This window comes from Paramacrobiotus metropolitanus, unplaced genomic scaffold (genome assembly GCF_019649055.1).
Source record: "Paramacrobiotus metropolitanus isolate TYO unplaced genomic scaffold, Prichtersi_v1.0 Parri_scaffold0000103, whole genome shotgun sequence".
Classification (NCBI taxonomy): Eukaryota; Metazoa; Tardigrada; class Eutardigrada; order Parachela; family Macrobiotidae; genus Paramacrobiotus; species Paramacrobiotus metropolitanus.
Window position 1 is genome coordinate 160158 of NW_026570323.1, and position 27011 is coordinate 187168.

Consider the following 27011-nt stretch of genomic DNA (forward strand, 5'->3'; position numbering starts at 1 on the left):
GCATTATGATACTGGGAATTGCCACACACATTACTCGTGCCACTCGCATGCAATTGCTGATCCGTAAAAACTGCGGAAATTTTCGTGTTTTGATGTGGGCTGTCTTCATTGGCCAAAAAATGCTGATGAGGATTTTTTAATTTTCGCAGCCTTTTCGCTTTCCTTTTTAATTTTGTACAGTTCTGCAGTCTGTAGTATGGGAATTTCTGTAGAATAGGTGTTTTCTGGAATATGGAGTAGCGATTGTGGTGTGTTTGCGAAACAGTGGCAGCATGCGTCGTGTTATCGGAGCTGACAGGTTGGCTGCGGACTTTGGATCAGCTGCTGGATAAACACAGCGGATGATGCATTATTCATTCGCCTGATCTCACCTTCTCCTGGCGTTGTCCGCATTCTTTCTCGTGTTATCTTTACCTCTATTTATTTCTGGAGTTTTCTTGGATTTTTCGTCGTGGTACTCTCTGGTAAGCGTGGTTTCTACCCACGGAAATTTAAATTTAATTAAATAATTATTAGTTTAATTAAAGGCATTTAAAGCCATTAAAAATAAAGGGATATTAAATTCACGATTATTGTTAATAAATTAATTTGTATTCTGTTTAAACATAAATTGCGGTTCTGTTTGCATGTAAAATTTCGAAATATTATTTTTGTTTTTTTGAGATGTTTATTTTGCGCATCATTGCTTGGTTAATATATTTTGTGTGATTTTTCGTTTTAGAGGCTGAATTAATTATTTTCTGGTGATTATGTGGCGCCATTGGCCGTTCGTGATCCTCTTCCTGTCGGTTCCGGTGCAGTATTTTGTCAGTAAATATTGGGTGGGATTTTCCTGGAGGAATCTCATCAAGCCGGACCCCGTGGATGACAATCCTTCAGCATCCTATGCCAATATTAAAGCGTCGAATTATTATTTACAGAGGTAAACCGTAAAACCTAAAGTTTAAAAAAATGCAAAAAATGCTACGGCTGAATTTATTTTTAAATTTGTTCAAAAATTAACTACGAAAAAAATTCAAGAGTGGCATGGAATTTTTATTCTGGTTAAATTACTTAAAAATGTTCTACAAATTGGTGATGGTGCGCATTTCGCAATTTTCGTAATTCGAGAATTAATATAGTATTCCGAAAAATTCTTTTTTTCGGTTTTCTTGTGTTTGCGGATTATCAATTTTAATAAAAAATTTTTTGATAAAATTTCTTATCGAAAGATTTGTTTATACGTAATTAAAAAATGTGTTTGCGTTTCTCCGATTTTTGTCGCTGGAAATAATCGAATCTGCATTCGGCCGGTGGATTCGAAATTGCCAGCGAAATCGCGAACGATTTATTTGTGAAAAGAAATTATAAGATTTACTCGGACAGAGCAGATTCGCGCCGTTTTTTGCAGACTGACGAGTGAGCATAAATCAAAATATAAAAGCTTACGAAAATGCCGCTTATAAAATTCTGCTTTATATCACTTTCTCCAGCGGCTGCGGAGCTTCCTCGGGCTTTTTTGTCTGTTGTGTCATTTACCGGGGCAATGCAATCTAGTACGATGAACCGATCGTCGTGTGCACGTTTCCGGCAGGTGTTGTTTTAACGGCTATCGAAAAAGGGCAAAACATGTTCGGCGATGAATTTGCATTGTATTTTTTCAAAATTAAGAAGCTGAAAAACAAATTTATTAATGGAAAAAATCTCAAACCCAAAAATGTGGTGTTTTTAATAATTCGAGAATAAAACAAAGGAAGTGTATTAAACAAATTTAATTTCACCTAATTTGAAGACGTATTAAATAAGATAAAAATAACTATAAATTAATTAGGGAAGTAAATAAATTTTGCAATTTTTAATACTAAGAAAAAGATAAAATGCAGGTGTATTGGACTACATATAATTTTTGAAATAATTAGAAGCAGCCGAAAATGATATACTGTAATCGCTAAAAACCTAAGCGGACCAGCATAATTGCTTAAAAACAGCAATTATTTCCCGTACTAGTACAGTACAGTAATTGTATGCAGATTGATTGATGGAACGCCTTTTTTCCAGCAACGCAGTTCGAAACGGTTTTTTTATTGTGTATTTATTTTTACTTGGCTTCTTATTAAAAACCGTCTCTTTATAATGATTTTGTTAATTTAAGAAAAAAACCCTTTGAAAATATATATTGGCAAAAATAATTAGGTAATAACGATTTAAAAATTATAATTAAATTGACTGATGTAAATAATATGAATGAAGTTAATTGGCTCAAGCAGAATTAATTGGAGTTGGCCGTATTACTGTACAGACAATTTTAAATGCCCAGTGCGCTGTACCAACAGCACCGCTAGCGGGCCACCAAGCCGTTGCACTACATTCTTTTCTCGATTAACTGCATAAATTTCACTGCGTGCACTGGTGTTAGGACGTTCGCCACGTTGGAGCGGAAGCTGAAGCTGCAGGAGTGGTCGCGGTGGCCGGAGAAGCTGGTGCAGTGCGCCAAACGGCTGCTCTTCGACTACATCAGTCTGGTGCCGGATCCGGAGGAGGAGGAGCCGACGACAGGGGACGCGGCGCCGGAGACGGGCCAGCCGCCGCCACCAGCGCCGACGCACACCGCACCCAAACCCAAGACCAAGGAGCACAAAAACTTCCATCCCGATGAGGAATACGACGAGAATAAACATTTTGCCGGTACGCAAATCAGTTAATTAATTCCGGTAATTTAAAATGGAATTAAAAATGAAATTATTCCGTTAAAAGCTGCTGGAAAGCCATAATGTTTAATTTACAATTTGGTTGATTGGAAAACCTTTTTGAAATGTAAATCCAGTAAAGAATATAATAATAATAATTTTAAATTCAAAAAATTGTTTTAAAATCATTACCTGATTTTAAAAATTATTTAAATTGATTTAACTGAAGTCAATTAAAATTAACCGAGGGTACCACCCAATTATTGTTCTTAAATTTTAAATGCCGAATGCCCTGACGTGGATTTATTTTTGGTTAAAGCCGTCACACTACGTTTATCACGGGATTAATGGCATAATTACCATTATCCTCCCTTACGGGAATGCATTAAATTCCTGAACATCAGTACGGTGATACGTTGATTTTCGCTGCATTACTGCAGAACGGTGTTCTTTAGGTTCACGTGATCCGCGCAGTCCCCGCCATCCCGACGTCCTGTACCGCGTGGGACAGGTCATTGAGCACACGCAGCAAAAGTACCGCGGCGTCATCCTCGGCTGGGACCACCGCCCCGTGGTACGGCATTTACCTGTTAATAATAATTTTAAAAATAAAGTCTTGAAAATATAAAAAAAATAAATATGCAGGTGTAATAAATACATTTTATTTAATTTATAAATGCACTTAAATAAAATAAATATTGAAATCAGTTTTGTAAAAATTGCAAATATATTTTCTAATTTTTATTCATTAGAAATACAGAAGAATGCTGTAGTAATAAATCAATTTAATTTTGTTTTATTAAGAGCAGCGGAAATTTAATTGATAACAACCGTAAGAAAAAATAGTAAAAATACGAAACTGATTTTAAAAAGTATGATAATTAAAAATTAATGACAAACCGGCGCTGAAAGATGTAGAATGTGTGATTTTGTGGATGGGCAGATGCCGAGCAAGGTGGCGAAGGCGTTGTTCGCGCGGGAGAAGCCGGAGATGCAGGAGCAGCCCTTCTACGCCGTCCTGGTGGACACGCGTGACCGCGTCACCCCGCAGATCGACTACATTGCGCAACAGGTCATCCGGCCCCTCATGCCGCCCATCGTGGTAAGCACCGCCGTTTTCCACAAATAATTTGGGGAAAAAATTATTATTTTCTGAATAAAAATGCATTTGGCCACTGTACAATGGCTGTTTTACGATGTGTGTACTCGTATTTACGCTGTTGTATTGATAAGGTAGGAATGCAATTTGGCAGTTGATTCTTGCTCAGGTTAGATAACAATTTACTGTAAAAAGCATTGCGACCGGTTTGCGTGCCGAAAAATCTAAAACTAAGACATAACTTATAAGGAATGTGTACTTTAGAATGAATTCAGTCGGAAACTCTTAAATAAATTCACGCGAATTCAGAGATAAATATGGTCGAAATTCCCTGCCTATTTTGTAAATTGATTAAGAAATCCCGCCGTAAATTCGTCAGTCAGTGATTCTTCCATTCCTTAGTATCGCAGGTTTTTAACTAAATCCATCCGTGAATTCGCAAATAAATGCAGCCGGGAAATGCATCACTAAATGCAAGAACAAATTGAGCCGGGAATTCCTAAATATTTTCTTGTGTAAATTATAAAAAAATATAGCCGAAATTTCATACCTGAATTGCTGACATATTCTGCCGTAAATTCATGAGTAAATACTATAATTCTTAAATTCCGTAAATTCATACATGCCGTAGATTTTTAACTGAATTTACCCGTAGATCGGAAAAGATATGCGGAAATTCGTAATACTACATGAATAAATTCAGCCATAAATTCATCAATAAATTAAGCCGTACATTGTACTGTAATATACAAAATTTGGATAAAAATAAATTTACTTCACTAGACATTTAAGCGATTTGTATTGCTGTGCAGATCGTGCACCCCGTGTTGGAGGCGTACTTCGAAGCCGGCCGGCCGGATGCGCGCAGCGGCTGCTATCGCATGCGGCCCTTCCACCAGCAGGTCTACCCCGAAGACTGACGAATCGGCGATTATTATTGAATAGTGACCACTGCATGTTTCGCCTGGACGATTGTTTGTTAATTCGCGCTGGATGATGGACCCCGTCTTTCCTTTTTCACACCAGTCGCTGGTTGGTTGAAAGAAATTTTTATTTCAACCTGCAGATTTTTATACAGTTATCAGTGGGTTTTTACTGTATGCGGCCTTGGACAGACTTATTTCACGTGTTTTCTGTGTTTTTGCGGGTGGACTGCGTTGTGCCTTGCATGGGTGTACTGCCGACCAAGATTCGTGTTCAAGTTTTATCCGGAAGAATTTTCACTGGTGTGGTGTGTGTACGGCGAAAGTTTTGTACAAACGAGAAAATAAAAAGCGGAGAAAACGATGTCGTGTAAAGGATTGAAACAGTTATGCCAGAAGCCCTGGATTCTAATACAAGTACTGTACTGCGTTTGGCAGTCAATAATCATCTTGTTCTGCCGTTATTACCCGTTAAGGGAAATAACCGGTACATGGTGCCAAATTCTGGTACATAATACATACACGAAAACTTTCACTTTTGCGCACTCCCAACACTTTTTTGCATCGTTTTGTTGCATTCTGTAGCCAAATCCTTTGTATATGTTGGTGTGAAAAGTAGGAAAACCGTTTGTGCGTGCAACTTCCGGTGGGTAAGTTATGGGTGAAATAAAATTCCGAAAAGTTTAAATGCAAGAACGTGTACCAAACGACTCATTATGAACCGATCTCCTTCAAACTTGCAGAAAAAAAGCGCATAAAACAACAACTATTTTAATCACCACAACTTTTACAGTACATAACTTAGAAAACAACCACCTATTAAGCATCGACCGAGAGGGGCGGCCTAATTACAAAGAAAATTTGATCTAGATTTGGTCCCATTGACGCTGTCCCCATGATCGATGCCGCATTTCCTCGTTGAATTTCAATGCTGATCCGCTGGCGAAGGTATTCCGTGGCTCGTTTTTCGCCGGTTTCTTGTTGTATCATTTGTCCAACCTCCGTTATCGTGCGGGCAGCTTCCGGCCCGGGCGGCCCGAGCGTTTCAGAGCCCAGACGACGGAACCAGTAGTCCTGTCCGATATCGCGATATTTCTCGATCTTGCCCTGCTCGGCCTGTGCTGCTGCTGCTCCCGCTCGTGCGGATGTCGCGACAATGTGCGATATGGCCATTGTGTTGACGCACGTGGCGTCCCACGCCAACATCCGTCCTCTCTCCCATGGTGTCAAGGTAACACCGTCTGGTCGCTTACTGTTTGTCGGAAAAATACCTTGCGGTTCCAGTTCGCTTTCGAAACCAGCAGAGGCGAGGCTACGCTTTACAATAGCGTTCAGACATTTATGTGTCCTCCGTTTATGTGTGATTCGTCCTCGGCTTTTCTTGCAGCTTAGGCCATGGTAGCCTCGAGCATCCGCCCATTCACCGCAAACGAAGCGGTGTGGGGTAATGACCGGTGCCCCTAGACGCAAACCAACGGCGATTCTTACCATGGAGTCCGTAAGAAGGTTGCCAAGCGAGGCAACCGGAAGCGCTCCCAACCATGCCCCATTTTCTTTCGTACTCACACCTCGCAACCTCGCCTGCTCGGAGATGTCATTCCCGGCTGCCGTTCAGTCGATCCGCAGTGTCGTGGATTATGGGGTCGTCCCAAACTTTCTGAATTGGTCCCGCGTCAGAGGGTGGGAGGTCATGCTGGGTTATTTGGCGCATCCAACGCATCCCACAACGCAACGGGGAACGGCCGACCCACCGGCAATCGCGCTGTCGGGATGCCTACCTCAACAGCGACGCGTTTCTCTGCCCAGCCGACCGATTTGCAATAAAAACAGCAACAGAACAACTCGACAGCGCAGTTGACCAACTGGACGGGCGTTACATGGCAGACGGTCGCACAGGGCAACGAATTTCTCCAGCGGATAGGAATCGTGCTTCCCTAACGTCGTGGCTGCTGCCAGATGCCGCTGATGCATCCCACATTCCGTATTGGCAATACCGGCGGCGTTGCTAATCTGCAGTTCCAGCGTGCAACGACGCAGATGTACACATTGCAGCCGGATGCCAATGCGATGGCGAGCCACATAACCGAGCATATCGCTCAGCAGCAGCAGGTCGACGGTCGTCATCGGGCAGTTGCTGTAGGGATCCATCACGAGATGCTTCGTGCCCGGCTGCAGGCGCTTGTACACGGTCGCCATGCACAGGAAGCGACTATGTCGCCACTTGGCGGACATATGGTCGCCGATCACGACACATCCACGCAGCGCCGGCGTGTCGATCATGCGATTCCACGCTGCGCACACCGTGCGCACCTTCATCTGCGTCACCGTGTCCAAGTGCGAGAACACCTGCCGTCCCGCAACTCCACCACGTCAACTTTGTACGGCAAGGACAGGCCACGCCATTCGCCGTCATTCAACCGCTTGATGAGCTCCTCTGCTTCTTCAGCCGACAGGGAACTTAATTCAACGTCCACCGGCACAGTACCCTTGACGAAGGTCCCGGGACGAATGTAACGGTGTCGGTCCAGTGGCCTCCTCAGCGGCCAACGGATGCGTTCAACGGGGAGGATGTCCGTGCAGCGCACTCCCTTGTCCTTGCGTCGCCAATGGACGACAGTGCCTCCGTACAGTGTCATCGGCCAAATGCGTCCTAAAGCGGCCGCTTCACCACGCAGCCAAATCAGCGGGCCCGTTGGCGATTCTGGCACCAGCACTTCCACAGGAAATGCTGCGAAATCTTTACTGTAAGCGCGGTGTGGATCGGCTTCGCTCGCCACGCTAGGTAGGAAGAGCCGGTCGAATGGAACGCATTCACGTCGTCGGTTGGGGTACAGCAGATCGACGACGAGGCCGCTGTCGGCCACGTCCACCACGCGTCCACACCGCATCATCCCGTCGTCGCCCAGGATGTCCACACTGTTACCGTAGTGCAAAAGACTGAGTATGGCAGTCCGATGATGTGGAGCAAGCAATGGGCTAAACACGGTTCTTGTTCTGGACAACGGACCACAACATGTACCGCGGAGCTTCGTAATAACGTGCTCTTCCTGACAACTGCGGAAACGAAATTTAAAGAAAATGAGAATTCATTATCCAATGAAGAACGAAGATCGAAGTACCGTGAAATCTTCCTACAGGTAGAGAGCTATGACAAACCTACCTGTATATTTTGGCCACACCATAACCAGATGTATTCAGCTAATAGTGAATTTTCCAATTGAAGCCCATGCTGAAAATCTTACGTATTGCATTCGTACGAGTTTAGACCCGGATCGTTCACAAGCCGAATATCGTATCATGTGATGCAAAAACCGGCGAACCACATTCCAGGGCGCTGCAAAAAGCTAATTTTCTATGGAACCGGGTCTACTTTTCCACACCTGCCATGCAATGCTGCTGTGAATCATGGGGCTGCTAAATCATAAAACCTGATAATTTTGCTGTTTAGTACGGCATGGTATAGCCATACTGTACTCTCGGGCCCTGGCCCCTAGTCTTTCTGCTATAACTATATGAGCGGATGAGGTACGCATGCCTCCGCTTGTCGCCTGGCGATGTGCTGTTTGTTGCTGTGTCTCGAATGTCCTTGGTTCTCGGTAGAGCCGTTTTTTTGTAATCAGCTTTACGTCCTGTTCTAAACTTCTAGCTGCGCTGTATCACAGCACGCTGTTTTCTTCTACGCTTTTCGTTCTTTTCTGAAAATTTAAAGCAACTTTATACATGCAATACACGTTGATCGACCGAAGCGTAGCGAAGGTCTTCTGTGTTCAAGATAAAGCAAATTGTGGTGTCCGGGGGTATACTGTTTTTTACGTCAATCTATACCTATACGGGAATGCTGCTTTTTACGTCAATCTTTGGCCTTTTATAAACCGTCACCTGCGTCACCAAATCCACCACTTCATACCGTATACAGCAGGTAACTCTGCCATTGACTGCTTTGCAACGATTCGTTGGTCAGCAAGTTGTAGTCAGCAACAAGTCGGTCAGCAAAATGAAGGTCATAAAGTTGTCGTGATACCCATGTAGTCGGTCAGCAAAATGAAGGTCATAAAGTTGTCGTGATACCCATGTACACTTAAGGTACACTGTACAGGCAAGTGGTGAATAGCTTAATTTTTAATTATAATGGATGTATCTTCTGGTGGAGCTGCGCCATCCACCAAATCCAGTTTTCCCTGCCAAATTTGCGGATTTGTTTGCACTACCAAGAGCGCCTTCACCAACCACAGTGGGAGCAACAAGTGTAAGGAGAATCTGTTACGTCGACAGCGCGGTCTGGACCAGCCTGTCCCTGGGGAAGCCTCGATCACGGTCTCTAGCTCCAGTCTTCTGAACCAGGTGAAGTTTTTGAAAAAGAACTGTAGATTAGTCAAACGGATACCTAAAGGCGCTCGCAGAGCAGTTGCCTCAGCTGTCACACGCATAATCTCTCGATGTGTCACGGAAAATTCAGTACAATCATGGGAAGCTTTGCTTAGTTTTGCATATTTTGCTTTTCGTTTGCCGGGAAGAACCAAGAATGACCGCACTGAATCCCTTGCTACATTAATTAAGTCCAACATCGCTAATTATGAGTCGGGTGTAAAGGATATCCCCTTAGCTACAGTTCAGCCACTAAAGCCTTTTGACTTGCAAAAATTTGTGCAGGGAAAAATCCAAAATGGCGATGTATCGGGTGCTGTTCGCGTTCTTTGTTCCGAAGACGCCTTGGCACCACGCACAGCAGCTACTTTCGCAGAATTACAGAACAAACATCCGGGTGCCGACCCAGATGCTTGCTACCCTCCATTGCCTTCAGCTCAGGCCGAACCAGTTAGCCGGGTTACACAGAAAGAGATTTTCGAAGCGGTTATGAGATTTCCACACGATTCCGCTGGTGGTCTTGACGGGTTTCGGCCACAGCATTTCAAAGACATGATCAGTGATATTAAAAGCGATAGTTCCGCCCAACTGTGTGAGAAGCTAGCACTACTAGCGGACCTTATGCTTTCCGGTCAGGTTCCCAAGGAGATTTTACCAGTACTTTACGGAGCCAATTTAACAGCTCTAAATAAAAAAGGGGGAGGTATTAGGCCGATAGCAGCTGGTAGTGTTTTACGTCGAGTTGTAGCCAAAATCGTAGTGAAGCGTGTACAACAGCAGATGGGAGAAAAGCTAAGGCCGAATCAGCTAGGTTTTGGTACCCCCGGCGGTTGTGAAGCAGTGGTACATGCAGCAAGACAGTTTATCTCTACTCCTTCAGACGATGTGCAAGTCCTCGTGAAATTTGATTTTCGAAATGCCTTCAATACGATTTATCGCGATAAAATGTTGCAGTGTGTCCAGTCACAGCTCCCAGAATACGTTCGTTTCATCGACCAGTGCTACCGCGATCCCAGCAATCTAGTTTTCGGGGAGTGGGATATACTGTCCCAAGCAGGCGTGCAACAAGGTGACCCTTTAGGCCCGTTATTATTTTGCCTGCTCATATTATCACTAATACTGTCTTTAATATCACCTTTCAACGCCTGGTATTTGGATGATGGTGTGATAGGTGGCAGTCTAGCCGTTGTATTGAACGATGTCAATACAATCATTGCTGTTGCAAAAGATTACGGCCTGCAGTTGAATCTCGAAAAATGTGAATTTTTTGTATTTGGGGGAACATTAAAAGAACGCGAAATCGTACGACAGACATTTAGCAAATGTCACCCCGAATTTTTGCAGCCTGACGAAAGTGAACTGTCACTGCTCGGTGCTCCTCTTTTGCAGGCTGGAATCCCGGACGCAATTCTTAAGAAGACACAGGACCTGGAGAGACTTTCCTCGAAGCTAAGTATATTGCCTGCACACCAGGCCTACTTCCTTCTGCGAACCTGCATTTGTGTTCCCAAGATGAATTATTTACTTCGAACATGCCCAACTTGGCTATGCGGTGATGAGCTGGACAAGTTTGACAGCGTTGCCAGATTAGCCTTAGAGTCGGTAGCAAACGTTCAGATTGACGGTGTCACTTGGGCCCAAGCATCGCTCCCCGTTTCATGTGGTGGTTTGGGAATCAGACTTGTGGCAGAACTAGCAACTCCAGCCTATTTGGCTTCGGTTTATGCCACATCGTCTTTGGTTTCCGACATCACCTCTGGATAGGAGAGTCGTGACTTGGTGCACCAGTTGTGGCAATCAGCATCGGGTGCTGAGCTACCACCAGAAAATCTTCGGCGATCACAAAAAGTGTGGGACGCCGCTTTAGTGAAGAAAACTTGCGAAGTTATCATGAACACGTTTGCGAATGAAATAACCCACCGTGCGCGTTTGCTTGCAGTTGCTCAACCGGAATCGGGGAAATGGCTGAACGCTCTACCTACGCCTTCTCTTGGAACATTGATGTCGGATGAGAGCTTCCGTGTAGCGGTCGGACTACGGATCGGTGCGCCCCTCTGCAGTCCTTCAGTGCACTGACTGTCGCTTACCCGTGGACAAATATGGTCATCATGGACTGTCATGTAAAAAGAGCGCAGGCCGTTTCATACGGCATTCGGCCTTGAATGAAGTGATCCGAAGAAGCTTAGTCACCGCCAATATACCGGCTGTACTTGAACCGCGAGGGACCAGTGACGTCGATGAACGGCGGCCGGATGGTGTATCACAGCTGCCTTGGAGAAACGGACGACGGCTTGCTTGGGATGTCACATGCGTGGACTCGTTTGCCTTATCTAATGTCATCAGTAGCAGTACCAAAGCCGGAGAAGCAGCAAGGAAAGCGGAAGAAGAAAAGCGCCGGAAGTACGACTACCTAGCCAATGAGTACGACTTTGAACCTTTAGCTTTTGAGACTTCCGGTGTCACCGGCCCAGCCTGTCTGAAGTTCTTACGCGAACTGGGGAGGCGGTTAAAGGATGCTAGTGGAGAAGCACGCTCTTACGAGTTTTTGCTACAGCGTCTTAGCATTGAAATACAGAGAGGAAATGCGCTGTCGATAACGTCGACTGTTCCACGTTCGGACGGTCTTAATGCTGTTTATTTTGTTTTGTAATGTTTCGGAATGTGATGTTTATACTTCTTCCTGCTAACTAAATCAATAAAAGAAGGTATATTCTCAGCACGAGCGCGCATAGTGGCGTTGTAAGAATGTCAGCGGCACTTGCCGCGCATTCATTCAGTCTAGCAAGAGCATGACAGGTATTTCAGCGTTTCGTCTTCCGTACGTAGGTTGCATAATACATAACTGCTCGTTTGGTGGGCAGATTTCCGTTATCTGTTGTACGCGTTAACCTTAACAAGGTCCACGCTGAAATGGTAATATCGCTTAGCTGGCTCAAAAGTTATTCTCTGAAGACTGCTTGCCCAGTTGAAGGAAGGAATTGCCGGAAAGGACCCACGGACGATTGGCGAAGGAGCGCTATCGTTGGATTCAGCAACGGTTCAGATATCGTCGAGACTCTTCGTTGAAGAGCTCAAACGTCTTCAGCCCCTTCAGTGTGTTTTGCAGACATGACCTTTACTGTTTCTTGCATTTGCCCCTTCGCTAAAGTGCTTTCAGTCTTGACCTTTACATTTAGTTTTTCCGCTCTCTTTGGTACGTCTGTGACCGGCAAAAATGTCCCCCCTGTCCCCCCGGACATTTTTGCCGTGTCCCCCCTGCCACCATATCCAAAACCGTAACCCTTTGGCCAGAATGGTGACATGGGGGACCTACAACGGAAAGCTGATTTTCAGGTCAATCGGTGACCTTTGAAAAGCTGCCACCAGCGTTACCACAGCGTTACCAGTCTAAAACAACTGAGGTATTGCCGGAATGAAATTACCCATGCCGGACACCATTGCCGGAGCAAAATTATTGGTGTCCTGCATGGGGAACATTATTGCCGGAATGAAATTACTGGTGTCCGGCATGGGGGACATTATTGACGGAATGCAATTATTGGTGTCCGGCATGGGGGACATTATTGCCGGAATGAAATTACTGGTGTCCGGCATGGGGAACATTATTGCCGGAATGCAGTTTATTGGTGTCCGGCATGGGGGACATTATTGCCGGAATGAAATTACTGGGGTCCGGCATGGGGGACATTATTGCCGGAATGCAATTATTGGTGTCCGGCATGGGGGACATTATTGCCGGAATGAAATTACTGGTGTCCGGCATGGGGACATTATTGCCGGAATGAAATTACTGGTGTCCGGCATGGGGGACATTATTGCCGGAATGCAATTACTGGTGTCCGGCATGGGGGACATTATTGCCGGAATGCAATTACTGGTGTCCGGCATGGGGGACATTATTGCCGGAATGCAATTATTGGTGTCCGGCATGGGGGACATTATTGCCGGAATGAAATTACTGGTGTCCGGCATAGGGGGACATTTTTGCCGGAATCAAATTATTGGTGCCGGCATGGGGGACATTTTTGCCGGAATGCAATTATTGGTGTCCAGACATGAGTGTTGTTAGTCAGTTTTGATGTACCGATAAATATCCAGCGCACCGGTGGGGAAACCGAAGTGCCGAGACGACTGCAAATAATTCCACCAAAGCAGATCGCAAAAAAAGATTATGCGTGCCATTTCATTTCGTTGCATTTAACTGTTTCGGGTTTTTTTATGAACGAAACATTTGAAACTAACGATCAGTACGTGGTAAAAAAATCTTATCGAGAATCTTATCGTTGCCTGCGGCTTTCCGCGACTGTACAGTGAGCTCGAAGAGAAGGCCACCTTCCACTTTGACAGTGCTCTCAGTCCAACTGAAAAGGTCGCGCTGGCTTGATTGAACTTCATGCATGTTAGGCATGATTCACAAGAGGTTAGGATGACAAACAATCCAGACTTATCACCATTAGACTACAGACTAAAATAAATGGTTAAAAATTTTTCGCATGGGAGGAAGGATTGCACTGTCCTCGGGTTGAGCAGTATTTTTATGCATGCCAGATCTAGTTTTGACCTCACTGGAACTCGAAACACGCCCTCAGTGTAGAAAATTTTAGTGTAAAAGATGCTGGAGACATCGGGCAACTATGTAAAAAATAAATAATTATTTATTTGTTGACGGCTGGCTTGTGGTAAAACAACCCCAACTTGGCCGAGCAGGGCTGTAGTGGATATCGCGTTAATATCGTATATCACGTAAATTTCTCACCATTGTTTTATGAACAAACATTGCCTTTGCTACAAAGCAGTGTTCTGGCTATAGTAAGAATCTGCAATTTGTTGCTACAGCCTGTCGGGCTACACAAAATTGTAACTTAATATGCAAAATCAATAACGATTAGAACCCCGGCACGTCTTTTAAAAAGCGCGCATACACCATATGTATCTCGGCTCTTTATTCTGTGGTTAAAAGTGATCTGAAAATAATTGAACATTTTACTTAACTACGCTACAGGATTCCAAGGTTTTTGAGCCGGCAAAAATCACCGTCGCTCAAATCTACTTGGCGCAAACGCATACGAACTCAGCTTCATTTTTTAAGGAAACGTTACACTGGTTTCAGCAGCTAATAAAATTGTACAGTACCGTATATAGGAATCCATCCAGTGAGTTTGAGCTGCTTACGGTTTTCCGGAAAACAAACCGAAATAAGGCGCGCCATTTTGGCGTGTTTTTACGCCATATCTGAATTAAAACAAAGAAAAGAAGCCTCACAAAGCTATGGCCAAAAAAGTTATGCTTGATTTTAAATTTTGTTGGAGCATAACATCTGGGGTTTATTCTGTAGATAAACAAGCTAGAGTTGGCATCTGGTACACTTTGAACAAGTTTTTGTCACAAACAAAAATTTCTAATGTTTCGTCGCTGCTTGGCGTGCAAATGAGGTCACCGTAAAATTATTCGACAGTGCCAAATTCAAATTGTAAAGGTCACACAAGAGTTGGGCGCATGGTGTGTTCTCAGGTGTATTGCGTTGCACGCCTAGTTGGGACAGTCTTATCACTTTTGGTCTAGAGTGACAACGGAATTTTTGTCAAATTTTAAGTGGAAGGAAGGATTTTACGGTAGATGGGTCCGGTTGCATTTTTAAAGGGTCTGCTCTGATTGTGATCTCCCTGCAATTTGAAACGTGGTCTCAGCATTAAATCTTTAAGTGCAATAGGTGCTGGACACATACTCTGGAGGACAAACAAGTAAAAGTAAAATAATTATTTATTTGTTGACGACTGGCCTACAGTAATTTATTGTAAAAACGGCACCAACCTGGCTGCATATTGTACTAATTTAAAAAGTCAGGGGGCCCTTTAAATTAGTACAATATCTTATAGATTCACTGTTTTCAAATTACAATTGATGTTTATTTAGAAAATGCAGCAGTGTAATAATTTTTTCGGGTGTCGATTCAAGTACATCAGGCATTCCAGGCGGTAGTGCTCGCTGTGACAACGAAGTCTAAAGTGCTTCACACAAACCTTAGGTTCGAAAGTGAAGATTCATAAATTACAGCAGTGCCGCTACCTCAAATATGATCTATTAGGCAAGAGGTAAAATTTTCCTCTCCCATTTCTACTTATTAATGAATGAGAAAATCTTCTGCCAGCTACCTGACGTCAAACTTTGCCAATAAGGCCCTCATGCCGGACACCAGTAATTTCATTCCGGAAATAATGTCCCCCATGCTGGACACCAGTAATTTCATTCCGGCAATAATGTCCCCCATGCCGGACACCAGTAATTTTGTTCCGGCAATAATGTCCCCCATGCCGGACACCAGAAATTTCATTCCGGCAATAATGTCCCCCATGCCGGACACCAGTAATTTTGTTCCGGAAATAATGTCCCCCATGCCGGACACCAGTAATTTCATTCCGGCAATAATGTCCCCCATGCCGGACACCAGTAATTTTGTTCCGGAAATAATGTCCCCCATGCCGGACACCAGTAATTTCATTCCGGCAATAATGTCCCCCATGCCGGACACCAGTAATTTTGTTCCGGCAATAATGTCCCCCATGCCGGACAGGAATTTCATTCCGACAATAATGTCCCCCATGCCGGACACCAATAATTTTGTTCCGGCAATGATGTCCCCCATGCAGGAAACCTGGAAGTTTTTTATGGCAATAATATTCCTACGGTAACTAGTGTCTTTCAGTTGTTTTAAACTGGTAACGCTGTGGTAACGCTGGTGGCAGCTTTTCAAAGGTCACCGATTGACCTGAAAATCAGCTTTCCGTTGTAGGTCCCCCATGTCACCATTCTGGCCAAAGGGTTACGGTTTTGGATATGGTGGCAGGGGGGACACGGCAAAAATGTCCGGGGGGACAGGGGGGACACTTTTGCCGGTCACATACGTCAGTTTGTACATCTTCCGTTCCTTCAGTTCATTTTTCGGACTTAACTTTTGGTGTGACACACATTTGTCCCTCGCTAAAGCGTTTTCGCTGTTGACCGTCTGAACTTCGTACACCTGCTCGTTCACTAAAAGTGCTTTCGTGACCTCTCGTCAATTCTGCCATGATTTCGTATGGTGACCTTTTATTCCGCACTTCCTTTGACGATTCCTCTCATCAATGCAGCCGCTGCCACTCGCGCTCCATTCATTTAGTAGGCACAGCGTCAGCACTCGCCGTTTGGTTGACTTTCTCTTAGCCGCAGCAGTTACTTCAGCTGTAATCTCCTTATTTTTCCATTTGTTTATGGCAGTTTTATGCGGATTCGCACACTCAGCTGCCATGACTCCTTCTAAGAAATAAAAGTTGTTCGGAAACTACGTGTTTCAGGTAGCTCGTGGACGGTCGTCTGGTGTACATTTTCCAGCCGGGTTTGGAAGCTTCTGGAATTTACGATCCCAGAAGCTTGCGTGATTTGGTAAACGCAAAAGTTTTCGGTGTGAAATGATTTGCAGCTGTCGCTCGCCCGTTTCCAGTGGGAGCTGATCCGGCTGTCTGCGGTGTCCGATGGGGTCCCGATTACCAGCGACACGCCGCTTTTAACGGAATTGTGGCGGGAGGGGTTCTGGCACTTGGACACGGTGACGCAGACGAAGCTGCGCGCTGGTGTGCACGGTGTGGAACGTGTTGGAGGAGCCGGCGCTGCGTGGCTGGCAGAAAGCCACCGGGCAGCCTGTCCGGTCTACGCAGCGTTCGTGCTCAGTGGTCTATGTGAGGGCAGTCGTTTATTACTGATTCTCCCCTTCGTTATTAATGAAACGATACCCTCTTCGTTACGTTAATAACGACGGGTGCTGCCGTTTAAACGTTCGTACCCCGGCGTCAATTCTATCGTCAATCGTATGCCTTCGTTGATACCGCAACATGCTTAATAACGCCGACGACTGCCAACTTCGAATAAATGATGACTGATGCCCAAAAGTACTGCCACTCACGGACTATACTTCTACAGGCGTAAGGTGTATCTGTGTAGAACCCAAAACTCAACCCAAAACAATAGAGAACATTCTAGAAACTACAAAGAATAACAGTACGTACGAGTAAAGAGATCAAAGTTCGTATTAATCGCTACCAGGACGGCCATATTCCGTCAAAGGCGGCAGTGGCACCTAGCACTGGCAGCCTAGTAGCAAGCGATAAAACTTGGCATTTGCTACAGCTGGAGTCCGTTTCAGCGGATTCTGATCGCGTCACCTCACTTCGGCAACGTTACATTTCGGTCAAGCGCGACGTATGCGCCAGTACGCACTGCAGCCACCCCTCAAACTGACCGCATTTTTATTTAGCCGGGCTCTTTGGCGAACGCGATTTGCTCGCCGGCGAAGAACCGTTCACACGCTATGCAGGTCCTGGGAAAGGCCAAGCGAAAAGTGTATGCAGCGGAAACTGGGGCGTGTCTGGGGATGGCGGGACGTCTCTAGGCTTTGGTCGAACGTTCCGATCGAGGAGAAGAACCCACGAAAATTTGGATTGTTCCACGCGCGACCATGCAGCGACCGCAAACCACGGAACGCCGGTTGGTTGTCCAGCAATAATCATTCTGCGTTGCTACCGGTGCAGCACGGTTGGCACCATCACCGCGCAACCCTCATTATGTAATAAACCAACGGAAATAAAAACAGAGCAATAAGCGATAGCTCATGCCAGCATTAAGTAAATTCATGACAAAATTCAGTCGGCCACACGTACAGTTGTTTTCAATCGTAAATTTATAAATTAGATTAACCGGAAATTCGTCAGTTAATTTGCCGGTGCGAATTCATAAAGAAATGCGATCATCCTAAGCTGCTGTTATTAACGCTAACGCTTGCAACTTGCAACATACAGCCATTAACCGGACGGTAACCAGCAAGCGTAGATACGGGTTTCCGGTCGAAGCAAAAGTGAAGTTTTTAAAAATAAAAAAAAACTTTCAGAAATATGAAATTTGTGTAAAAATTTCCTGAAATGGGTAATAGAGCAGATTCGGCACTTGATCATTGTTTCCAGAGGAAAATTACGAGGAGATCAAGCAAAATTCCGATTTTTTATTACCGACAATTGATTTAAAATTTTTTTCCATTTTTCTTCGCCATAACTCCGCAAACGAGGTTGGTCGCACATTTAGGTAATGTTCGCCACACCAACGTATCGTAGTTACTTGCAATTGGTCAGACAATAAGTTCACTTCCGCTACCGCAGGTTCCACCGCTGCCCAGGCCGAAGGCAAGAAAACTAGACTGTACGCGTATCTCCAAGGCAGATACATTTTTGCCCCACTAGCATTTGAAACTCTCGGGCCATGGGGTAAGTCGGCTTATGCTCTTGTGAGGGAAATCGGGAAGCGGCTACAGCAGCAGTTTAAACAGGTGAATCTCGCTCACTCGAATTTCTGCGCCAAACGCCTATCCATCGAACGCGGCAACGCAGCCGCACGGGACCATGGACGGAATGGAAAATTTATATGAAATCTTATTGTTGCAACTTACTGTGTTTTGTTTGGAAGTTGAATTGGTGTGACTGGCTTGTGCTAATAAACCATCGTTAGAGAATGCCAAGAAAACTAAAAACTTGGAACAAGAGCAAGGGGTGTGCGGGAAACCGACAGTTTTCGAAAACGCATATCCTAAATGGAAGCGGCCTTTTCCCTTACAGCTAATACATAGATATCGCACAGACAACATAATTATTTAGCCTGAAATGAAATGCACTGTAACCGCGCGACGAAAATCAACAATTATCGATTTTCCAGAGTTGTATGAGTCGTGTAACGGAAATTTTAGGTGAGTTAGGAAGTACGTTACCTTAAGAGTTGTAAGGATTAAGGAATAACGCAATGGCATCTTCGATGCTTTGTAGTTTGGGAGTGTTCTAACATTTCGTACATATTTAAACATTTCATACAGCGAGATGCGCTTTTTTACTTTGCTTCTGATGGAGTTCTGGTTTTGTCCGTGGAACGGAGCGGAACTGCTGAGAAAAACCATACACAGTATGTGCAACCTGCAAGTGGGCGTTTTTTTTATTTTTTACCACCTTGTTTTCTTGTACACAGTACACCTAAATTTTTTGATAAACACGTTCGTTGTTTATTATTAGTTTTTGTTTACGAATGCGATATTAGTTACGGCAAAAACTATCCGGAAATCAGTGCACTTGACGTGGGGAGGAGGATGAACCCACATCTGTACGTACGATTCCCTAATGATGTCAGCCTTTACCAGTAAATTCAAACCGCCATGTTATTATCTAGTCATCTCGTTACCTGTGATTGGACCTAAATCCCTAGCGATGTATCATGTACGTGATGTCAGAACTGCTAGCCTATATAAGCTCGATTGATGCCTAATATCTGAAGCGGTCAGGAATTAGTCGTCTGATTTCTCATAATTCTTACTTTTCTGACTTTCATGTGTCGAGGATTACGATGTGCATTGGATTAAAGGGTAGTATTTTCTAAAGGTTACCTAGAAGTTCGGGATTCGAGTCTAATCTTAGCTTTGGGTTACCGCAGTATGCTCGCGCCGCACAGGCCATCGCCTTTATCTTATCCACGTAAGAACCGAGACCGGAAGTGAGAAGTAAGGCATTCATTCGTGTTTCGCAGGGCTCCTGATAGGGATTCCTGGTTCCTGAGTTCGTACGTATACCTCCATCGATCCTCCAAGTTGTTTCGCAGTACCAGTTTGGGATTCAAGAGTGCTCTACCGATTGAGATTTAGGCAGGGAAGAAGGTTACAACATTCCTCGTGCATACTAGTCCACCACGAGATAGTGCTACCGGATGGTTGTAATTCCCCTTTCTGATACGACACACTTGTAGAATTAGCAATTCAGGTAATCCTTGAGGCTTTGAGCAATTTAAACAGCAGACAGATACAAAAAATTTACTGCACTTCGATTTTTCGCATATTTTTGTTACACTTTTATTAGCACACTAGCTGACCCCGCGCAAATTGCGCGGAATAATAAAAGAAGAATAATTCAGTGCAAAAAAAAATAATTGTTCTCAACTACTTCTGTAGATCTAAATAGTTTAATGAGGAAATCATAGATTTATAATGGTACTGGACTGCCCGGACAACCGTCGACTCTTGCATACGAATTTTTTCAAATTTTCTTTCCGGAAGTGGGCCGGTTTTCGGTTTAGCTCTTCAGAACGAATCCTTCGCACCATTCCAGTAAATAATAATTTAATACCATTAGAAATATTATTTGCCCAGTTGCAAAATAGTAGCTTTGTAATTCAAATTTCAAATACAAATAATGCTACCTGCTCATTTTTACTATCGCGAATCGCGCGATCAGCCGCGCGAATCGCGTATTCCAATGTACCGGTAGCCTTGCAGATGCAGAGTGCAGACCTGCAGTCTAGCAGTACTGATTGAAAATGAACCAAAACCTCCGGCTTGACAGTCAAATTATCAAAAATTATGGGATTTCGAATTGGTTTTCTGTTGCTTTTGATTCCCTACACAATCAATGGAACAAAAAACTAAATAGCCATTTTAAAACATTGTAATATTTCGTTCATCGCTTGTTTAGTGGAAAATGTAAAGCAGGTTGCCTTGCTTGCTGCTCCGCGAGCTCCGCTCGCGCCGCAGCTCGGCGTCGCCTGCGGCTCCGCCTTCTATAAAAAACTGACGAAATGTTTTCGAGTTTCGCAAAATTTCTCGTTTTCATCAATGAAGCATTCCACCTTGGATGACGCGCCCAACGACCGTTAGGCAATCACTGCTATAAAAAAAGTTGTTTTTAGCTATGTACTCGTGGGTCTGTTGCAGTTAGTACACATTACCCAACGTAAGTGCATGTGGGATATGCAGCTGCCAGCTTGCTGTCCATAAGCCTTCAAGTTCTAAACATGAAGTTCAACACCAACACTAAACATGCAATACAACCTTTCTCCGACATTATGTTCCACAGAAAACAAATTAACTCCAACTTGCGATACGCAGGTCGTCGCAAATTTTTGTCTTCAGCGGCATATCAGTACCAATGGCAACCGCCCGTGGAAACATTGCAACTATAAACTGGTCAAACCCTGCGAACGACAGCTCCTTAAAAAACAGTTTTGAGCACTTCCCTACTCGCAGAATTTGTTAGGTCTTCAGTCTTTCTTTCCTAAGAACTTGCCTTTTCTGAAGCCATTTGTAGATAAAAAATTTATAATTTCAGTCAAGAACCAAGACTAAGTTCTCGAGTCATAACTACGTACTATTCCGTTTTCAGTCCCAGCAAAGCTGGCCAAAATGCGTTTTAGCTGTCGAGACAGTGGTGGGGTGGTCAGCTTTGCAGGGGTGGATTCTCAACTTTTCCCGTTGGCTTTCTATGCTAAAGTTTCTTGAAGTTTTCTTTTAAACGTTTGTTTTTCTCCAAAAATTGAGTTTCGATGGCAAATCTACCCACTAAGGGCTATCGAATGACACGTAGACATAGAAGTTTGATTTGGTAGATAGAGCGGACGAACTCGACAGAGTTGGGATTTCGTTAAGGCTTACGCGATTATTATATAGTGATGTGCGTGTACTGGAGTCTGGGACAAACTTTTTTAAGACCACAGTTTTGTTGAATTTCTTGTACAAACGGTTTTCTCTTTAAAGTATACTGTATACTCGTACGAATCATTTGGATAATTGGATGCCATTGGAAGCACCATAAAAAAACGCAAAAAAATTTTTTGGGAAACCGCGAAGGCGAAGGTTTGCGTTTACACGAATTTGGTGCCATGTATAGACACACGTCATGTCATGTCATGTATACTAACCTTATAGTATACGTCCCCATATTCTGGTCACCCATATAGCCTAATTCCTATACATAAGAATGTCATCAGAAATGACGCTTTTGTTAGTAAAAAAATTTGGCTCGTCTAATTTAACTCATAAACTCTACAGATCACCAATAGGTTCTATAAATCACAAACCGGAACTAGAAAACTCGTGACCGGGTGACCGGTGGCCAGTTTAGGGAAACGTAGACGCTAGGTAAAAAATTTTTTGAGACAAATCGAAGTAGTAACAGAATTAAATACAGTTTTTGCAGTACGCAAATCACTGTGATACCGTATAAGCTACTGGCTGCGTTTTAATTTATTACCAATTTGCCAGTTTGAATGTTCGCCGATTCTCTCTCTTTTGTAGAACTGAAGATGGGCGTTAATTTCTTTGCATCGTAATCACTTCATTCATCACCTGCGGGAGCGGACCAAAAAATTAACATGCGGGGCCTGGATGACATGCAGGATCAAAGGGAAAAGAGAAGGACAACTTCCAAGACCGCCGTGAGGAAGAGAAAAAAGAACGGCGCTAGCACGGCGAATCTTACCGGCATCGAAGCTGTACCGTCCGCGAAAGAACTGGAAATCCGCGAACTGAAGAAACAAATGTTGGCCATTCCTGGATTGAAAATATTACCTGGAGGTGTCATATCCGTGCCTGAACAGGGACTGTCCGAGTATATGAGGCTGGCGTTGAAGCTGCAGCCACCAACTGCCGCATACCGGGGTAGCGGCAGAGCTTTCTGCACAAACGTTCTGTCCTTCCTTTTCTCCCCTGTAGCTATTGTTTTCATTGTATGGGCCACACACATTTCTTGTATGGGCCACACACAGAAATGCACACATTTCTTTGTGAGTTTATGTAATTTCCAGTGAAAGCCATGACGCGCAAGAATTTTAAAACATTCACTCTTTTAGGGAAGTGGCCCGGTACATGGTGTGGAATTCGCGTAGCTGCACGAAAACGTTCACTTTTGAACACTCCCAAAATCTTTTTTGCTTGGTTTTATGACATTCTGTAGCCAAATGATTTGTGTACACTGGAGTGAAAACCGTTTGTGCGCGCAACATCCGGTTCGGTTATGGCTGTAAGAAAACTCCAAAAAGTTTAAATGCATTCACATGTACCAAAAGTCTTATTATGGACCGATCTTCTTCTAAATTTAGCACATAAGTGCACCTAAGTATGAAAATTGTTTTTTCACCGAACCGAAGGTGTACTTATTACCATTTTTTCAAATTTTCGAACTTTTAAAATACATTTTAAAATGAGAGAAAACTTTTAGAATCCTGGTTGCGTATAAGAACGATCTTTAGGCGTATATGCGCTTACTTGCAAAATTTAAAGGATATCGGCTGATAACGAGACATTTGGTACACGTGAATGCACTTGTGAGACGAGGCTTCACTAGCGTTCACGCCCGTGGCGCTAGGCGCTACGCCTTTGGATTACGGTCTGTGTTGTGTCTCGCTTGTGATTGGCTTGCGCATTGTTAGTGGGCGCGGCATAGCACGTGCTGCACAGTGTTACACACTGTTGAATTGGCTCTACGTTTTACGATCGAGCTGCGCCGATCAGTGTTGATTTTCTGTTCTCCAGTGCTAGAGCGTTCGGCTCTGAGCTCACGTCGGTCTCGGATGGACCGCCGGTGCAGCCGATCTCCATTCATCGGATTCCACCGATTCATTACGACGGATTTTTGGCCTCAGTGAAGGATCCTAGATTTTCACTTCAGTGTTTTTCTGTTTTCTTTCGCTGATGTTTTCTCGATGATTTGATGTTTTTGATTTACGATCTAATAAAATACGATTTTATTCGATCTTGTGTTTCCATCGTCGATCCTCGCTCACACAGACGTATCGCTCAGAATCGCACTCCTTTCATGGTGGAGATGCGTGTCGTGTAACGACCCTGTACTGATATTACGATCTATAAGGAGAAGCGCGGTTTGAGCGGATGCGCCGAGTTTTCTATTTCTGACGAGCGAGTTTAACGATTACTTTGTGTTTTTCAATCTGTTTGTGTCGACAATTAGGCACAAACGGTTAATTCCTGGTGGATTCCTGTACGATAGCGTGTTGGAGCGAAGAAATTCACCGACACCGTCGTGAATAACCGATTCCAATTTCCCGATTCAACCTGTTGCTGCTTCTACGGATCAGCGACGCTATACCCCCATACCCAGCCCACCCGGACGATTCTCCTGAATTCCTGTGGATCGGAGGACGCCTAACAAGCCCTGCGATCGACGGTTGAGTCCTGAGGAAGTGCGTGGTGGCAATTGAAGAACCTACGGATTTGTGAAGCACGGACGAGTTTCTACACGTTCGACGACCCCTGGATATTTCTGGTAAGTTCTGCTTGCAAAAGCAAGTTAAGATCTTTATCGGAAGAGGAAATCGATGATAACGGATGCGATAATAATACTGTAAAAATCGAAATTTTGGATGTGTCGTTGATCGTGTCGATACCTGGTTGAACTTTTGCCCTGTTGCGATTGTTCGACGTCCGTGCGTTGATTTCTTGATTTTCCGTGTTGATTCAGTGATATCGTGATTTTGACCTTTTTGAAAAATTGTCGATCAATAATTTTGTTGGAAAATGAGATTAGTTGATCGACTAATTAGGTTTGTTGATTAATACGATGTCGCGTGTGTGAAGAGATGAAATGAGGTCGTAAAAACTTATTTGAAAATTAATCGTGAATTTAATTCGGATTATTATCGACTGAGTTTTGCGATTGATTTTGAAGCTGATTTTAATAATATCGATTCAAAAATGATCAGATCGCCAACAGGACAACAGAGAAAAGGATTCATTTCGTCGATTGTAGATTCAGTGCAAAATATAGCACAGAACCTCTCTCCTCGTAGCAAATCGAATAACGCGATAAATCAGGATAATGAGTCGACAAATACGCAGACAGTTAGACCGAAGCCAGCAGCTAAGAAAGCGACGAAACCGAAGGTAGTAGTTCCCCCTCCCCCAGTAACTCATGCAGTGAACACTCGATATGGGACGAAGCATCGACAGGTTCAGTCGGAAGTCCCCGCACGGGAAACCGCTGAGCCTACCTCACTCCCTGAAAAATCCGCGGTAATTCCGGAGGCGATTGACGGTGACCGTCCGGCGTCAACGTCAAGAATCGCTAATATGGTCGATAACGAGGTGAACGATAACGCATCAAATGCTGATGGAAATTTGAACGATTCTCGATCAAGCGAAATGTCTATCGATTCAATTCTCATGGGAAACGAAGATTATAGCGATCCATATGCGCTTGGTGATGTGGACAGTGAGGGTGAACTCACTCTCCACAATACCACAGCGGTCGATTTGCGAACACCTTTCAAACGAAGCACGGTTGTACGACGCAGCCCGCTTCCGACGATGGGTGAGATACCTGGTAAGACTGGAAAAGAAAAATCGCCATCGTCGAATGAAAGTAAAACAAGTTTCCGGTCGGCTATCGAACCTGGAAACCATGAGGAAACACCAAAACTCTCGATCGATAAATCCGCGATGACTGGTACCGAGTACGCACAAAACCTGCGTTTAGCGGGTGAAGTTACCGGTAAATTACAAGAAGAGCTATCGTTGGCTCACCAGGAAATCGCTGAATTGAAGAAAGTAATTCGCGCAAACGCTAATAAGACCGATGAAAGTGATGAATCGATTCTGGTCGAGGCTCTAGAACGTCTGAAAACTCTGCAAGCAGAGATTTCCACGTTTAGAGCTGCTCTGAAATTACGCGATGATACGATTACCGAACACGAAGGGACGATTGCTCGATTACGTGTCGAAAGACAGAAGTTTCAGGATAGAGTCGTGATCAGTCAGCGAGAACTGGTCGATGAGAAAACGAAATTGGAGACTAAAGTGAAGAAATATGGCGGAAAGCTGCTCTTGGCTGGCCATGCCAAGTTGCAGCAGGACGTCGAAATGCAGCAGATTATGGAAGATCGTGATCGATACCGTCGCGAACGTAATGAAGCTCAGGATAGGTTCGATCAGTTAGCCGCAGATTACGATGCCTTGCAGACGATGTGCGAAGATTTGGAGAATCAGTTGCGATCGCGTCCTGCTAGCCCGGCACAACCTGCCGGACATCGGGGACAACCGTCGCGAACTGAACGATGCGGAACCGGAGTTAGTCGTGGTTGTTCGCCGGTAGTTGAAAAACGCACCGGTGAAGCAACCGGAAGTGGTGAATTTCGCCGTCGACAGTTGAATAAAGAAACAGTTATCGATAAGGCAATGGGTGGTAGGTTGAGAACGGTTGTCCGTTCTACCGCCGAGCTCGAGAAGGAAGTTACAATCGTAAAGGAAGTCGTGAAATCGGTTCCCGAGGTCAAGGCCGATTCGGCTAAGATCTTTAAGGGTAATACGGTTAATCCAACGAAGTTTGGTGGATCGAAAGATAATGTCGAAAGTTTTGTACTTCGATTTCGATTGGCAGCAACAGCAAACGGCTGGGATGAGTCGGAGAAACTCGCCAACCTGGCTAACGCTGTCAAGGATGACGCTTTGACTTGGTTTGATGGGTTGTTGACCTCGCCGTCGGCACCCACTACAAGCGAAGGGTTTTTATTGAAGATGGTTGAACGATTTGGTGGTAGTAAGAAGTCAGTTAACGCGTTGACGGAACTGACAAATCGATCATATCGACCTGGGCAGGAATCGCTTGAGCAATATCTCCAGATAATGGAAATACTGCGTGACCGAGCGAACTTCCAGGGCGATCCAGAACATTTCGTATCGTTCGTTATGCGTGGACTGAAAACCGATCAGAAAGTGTACGATAAAGTGATGACGAAACAGCCAGAAACAATCGATCAGCTTCGCCAGTATATTCGTTATCTGGTGTCTAGCGATCCAGACGGCTTCCAAGTCCCTATCGATAACAAGGCGCGAAAGAATCAGGAAAGATCAAAAAACGATTCAGCTGCAGTGCATGCGGTCGATGCTGACGAAGCACGATCGGATGCCGGCGGCAACCAGAGAGGAAAATCGAACGATGGCGCTGCTGGTGGCTTTGGTGGCCGGTCCCGGTCACCTGCCCGTGGCGCGCCTCGTGGTCGCGGTAATTTCGGTGGAAACCGCGGCAGCTTCGGCCGTAGCGGTGGAAACAATCGAAGTGGTTTCAGCAGAAATGGAGGCGGATCTGGTGGTCGCGATGGTTTCGCTGGTCGTCAGAA

At 44.5% G+C, this 27011-nt stretch overlaps 1 protein-coding gene across 1 annotated transcript; it reads left to right on the forward strand.

Moving 5' to 3' along the window:
• The first annotated feature begins 88 nt into the window (after positions 1–88).
• Positions 89–5052, forward strand: LOC129597358 (uncharacterized). The gene is made up of 6 exons (XM_055494844.1): positions 89–464; positions 722–922; positions 2396–2664; positions 3122–3240; positions 3610–3768; positions 4578–5052. The coding sequence occupies exons 2-6, from the start codon at positions 750–752 to the stop codon at positions 4683–4685; spliced, it is 828 nt and encodes a 275-aa protein (XP_055350819.1). The 5' UTR covers positions 89–464; positions 722–749; the 3' UTR covers positions 4686–5052.
• The last annotated feature ends 21959 nt before the right edge of the window (positions 5053–27011 follow it).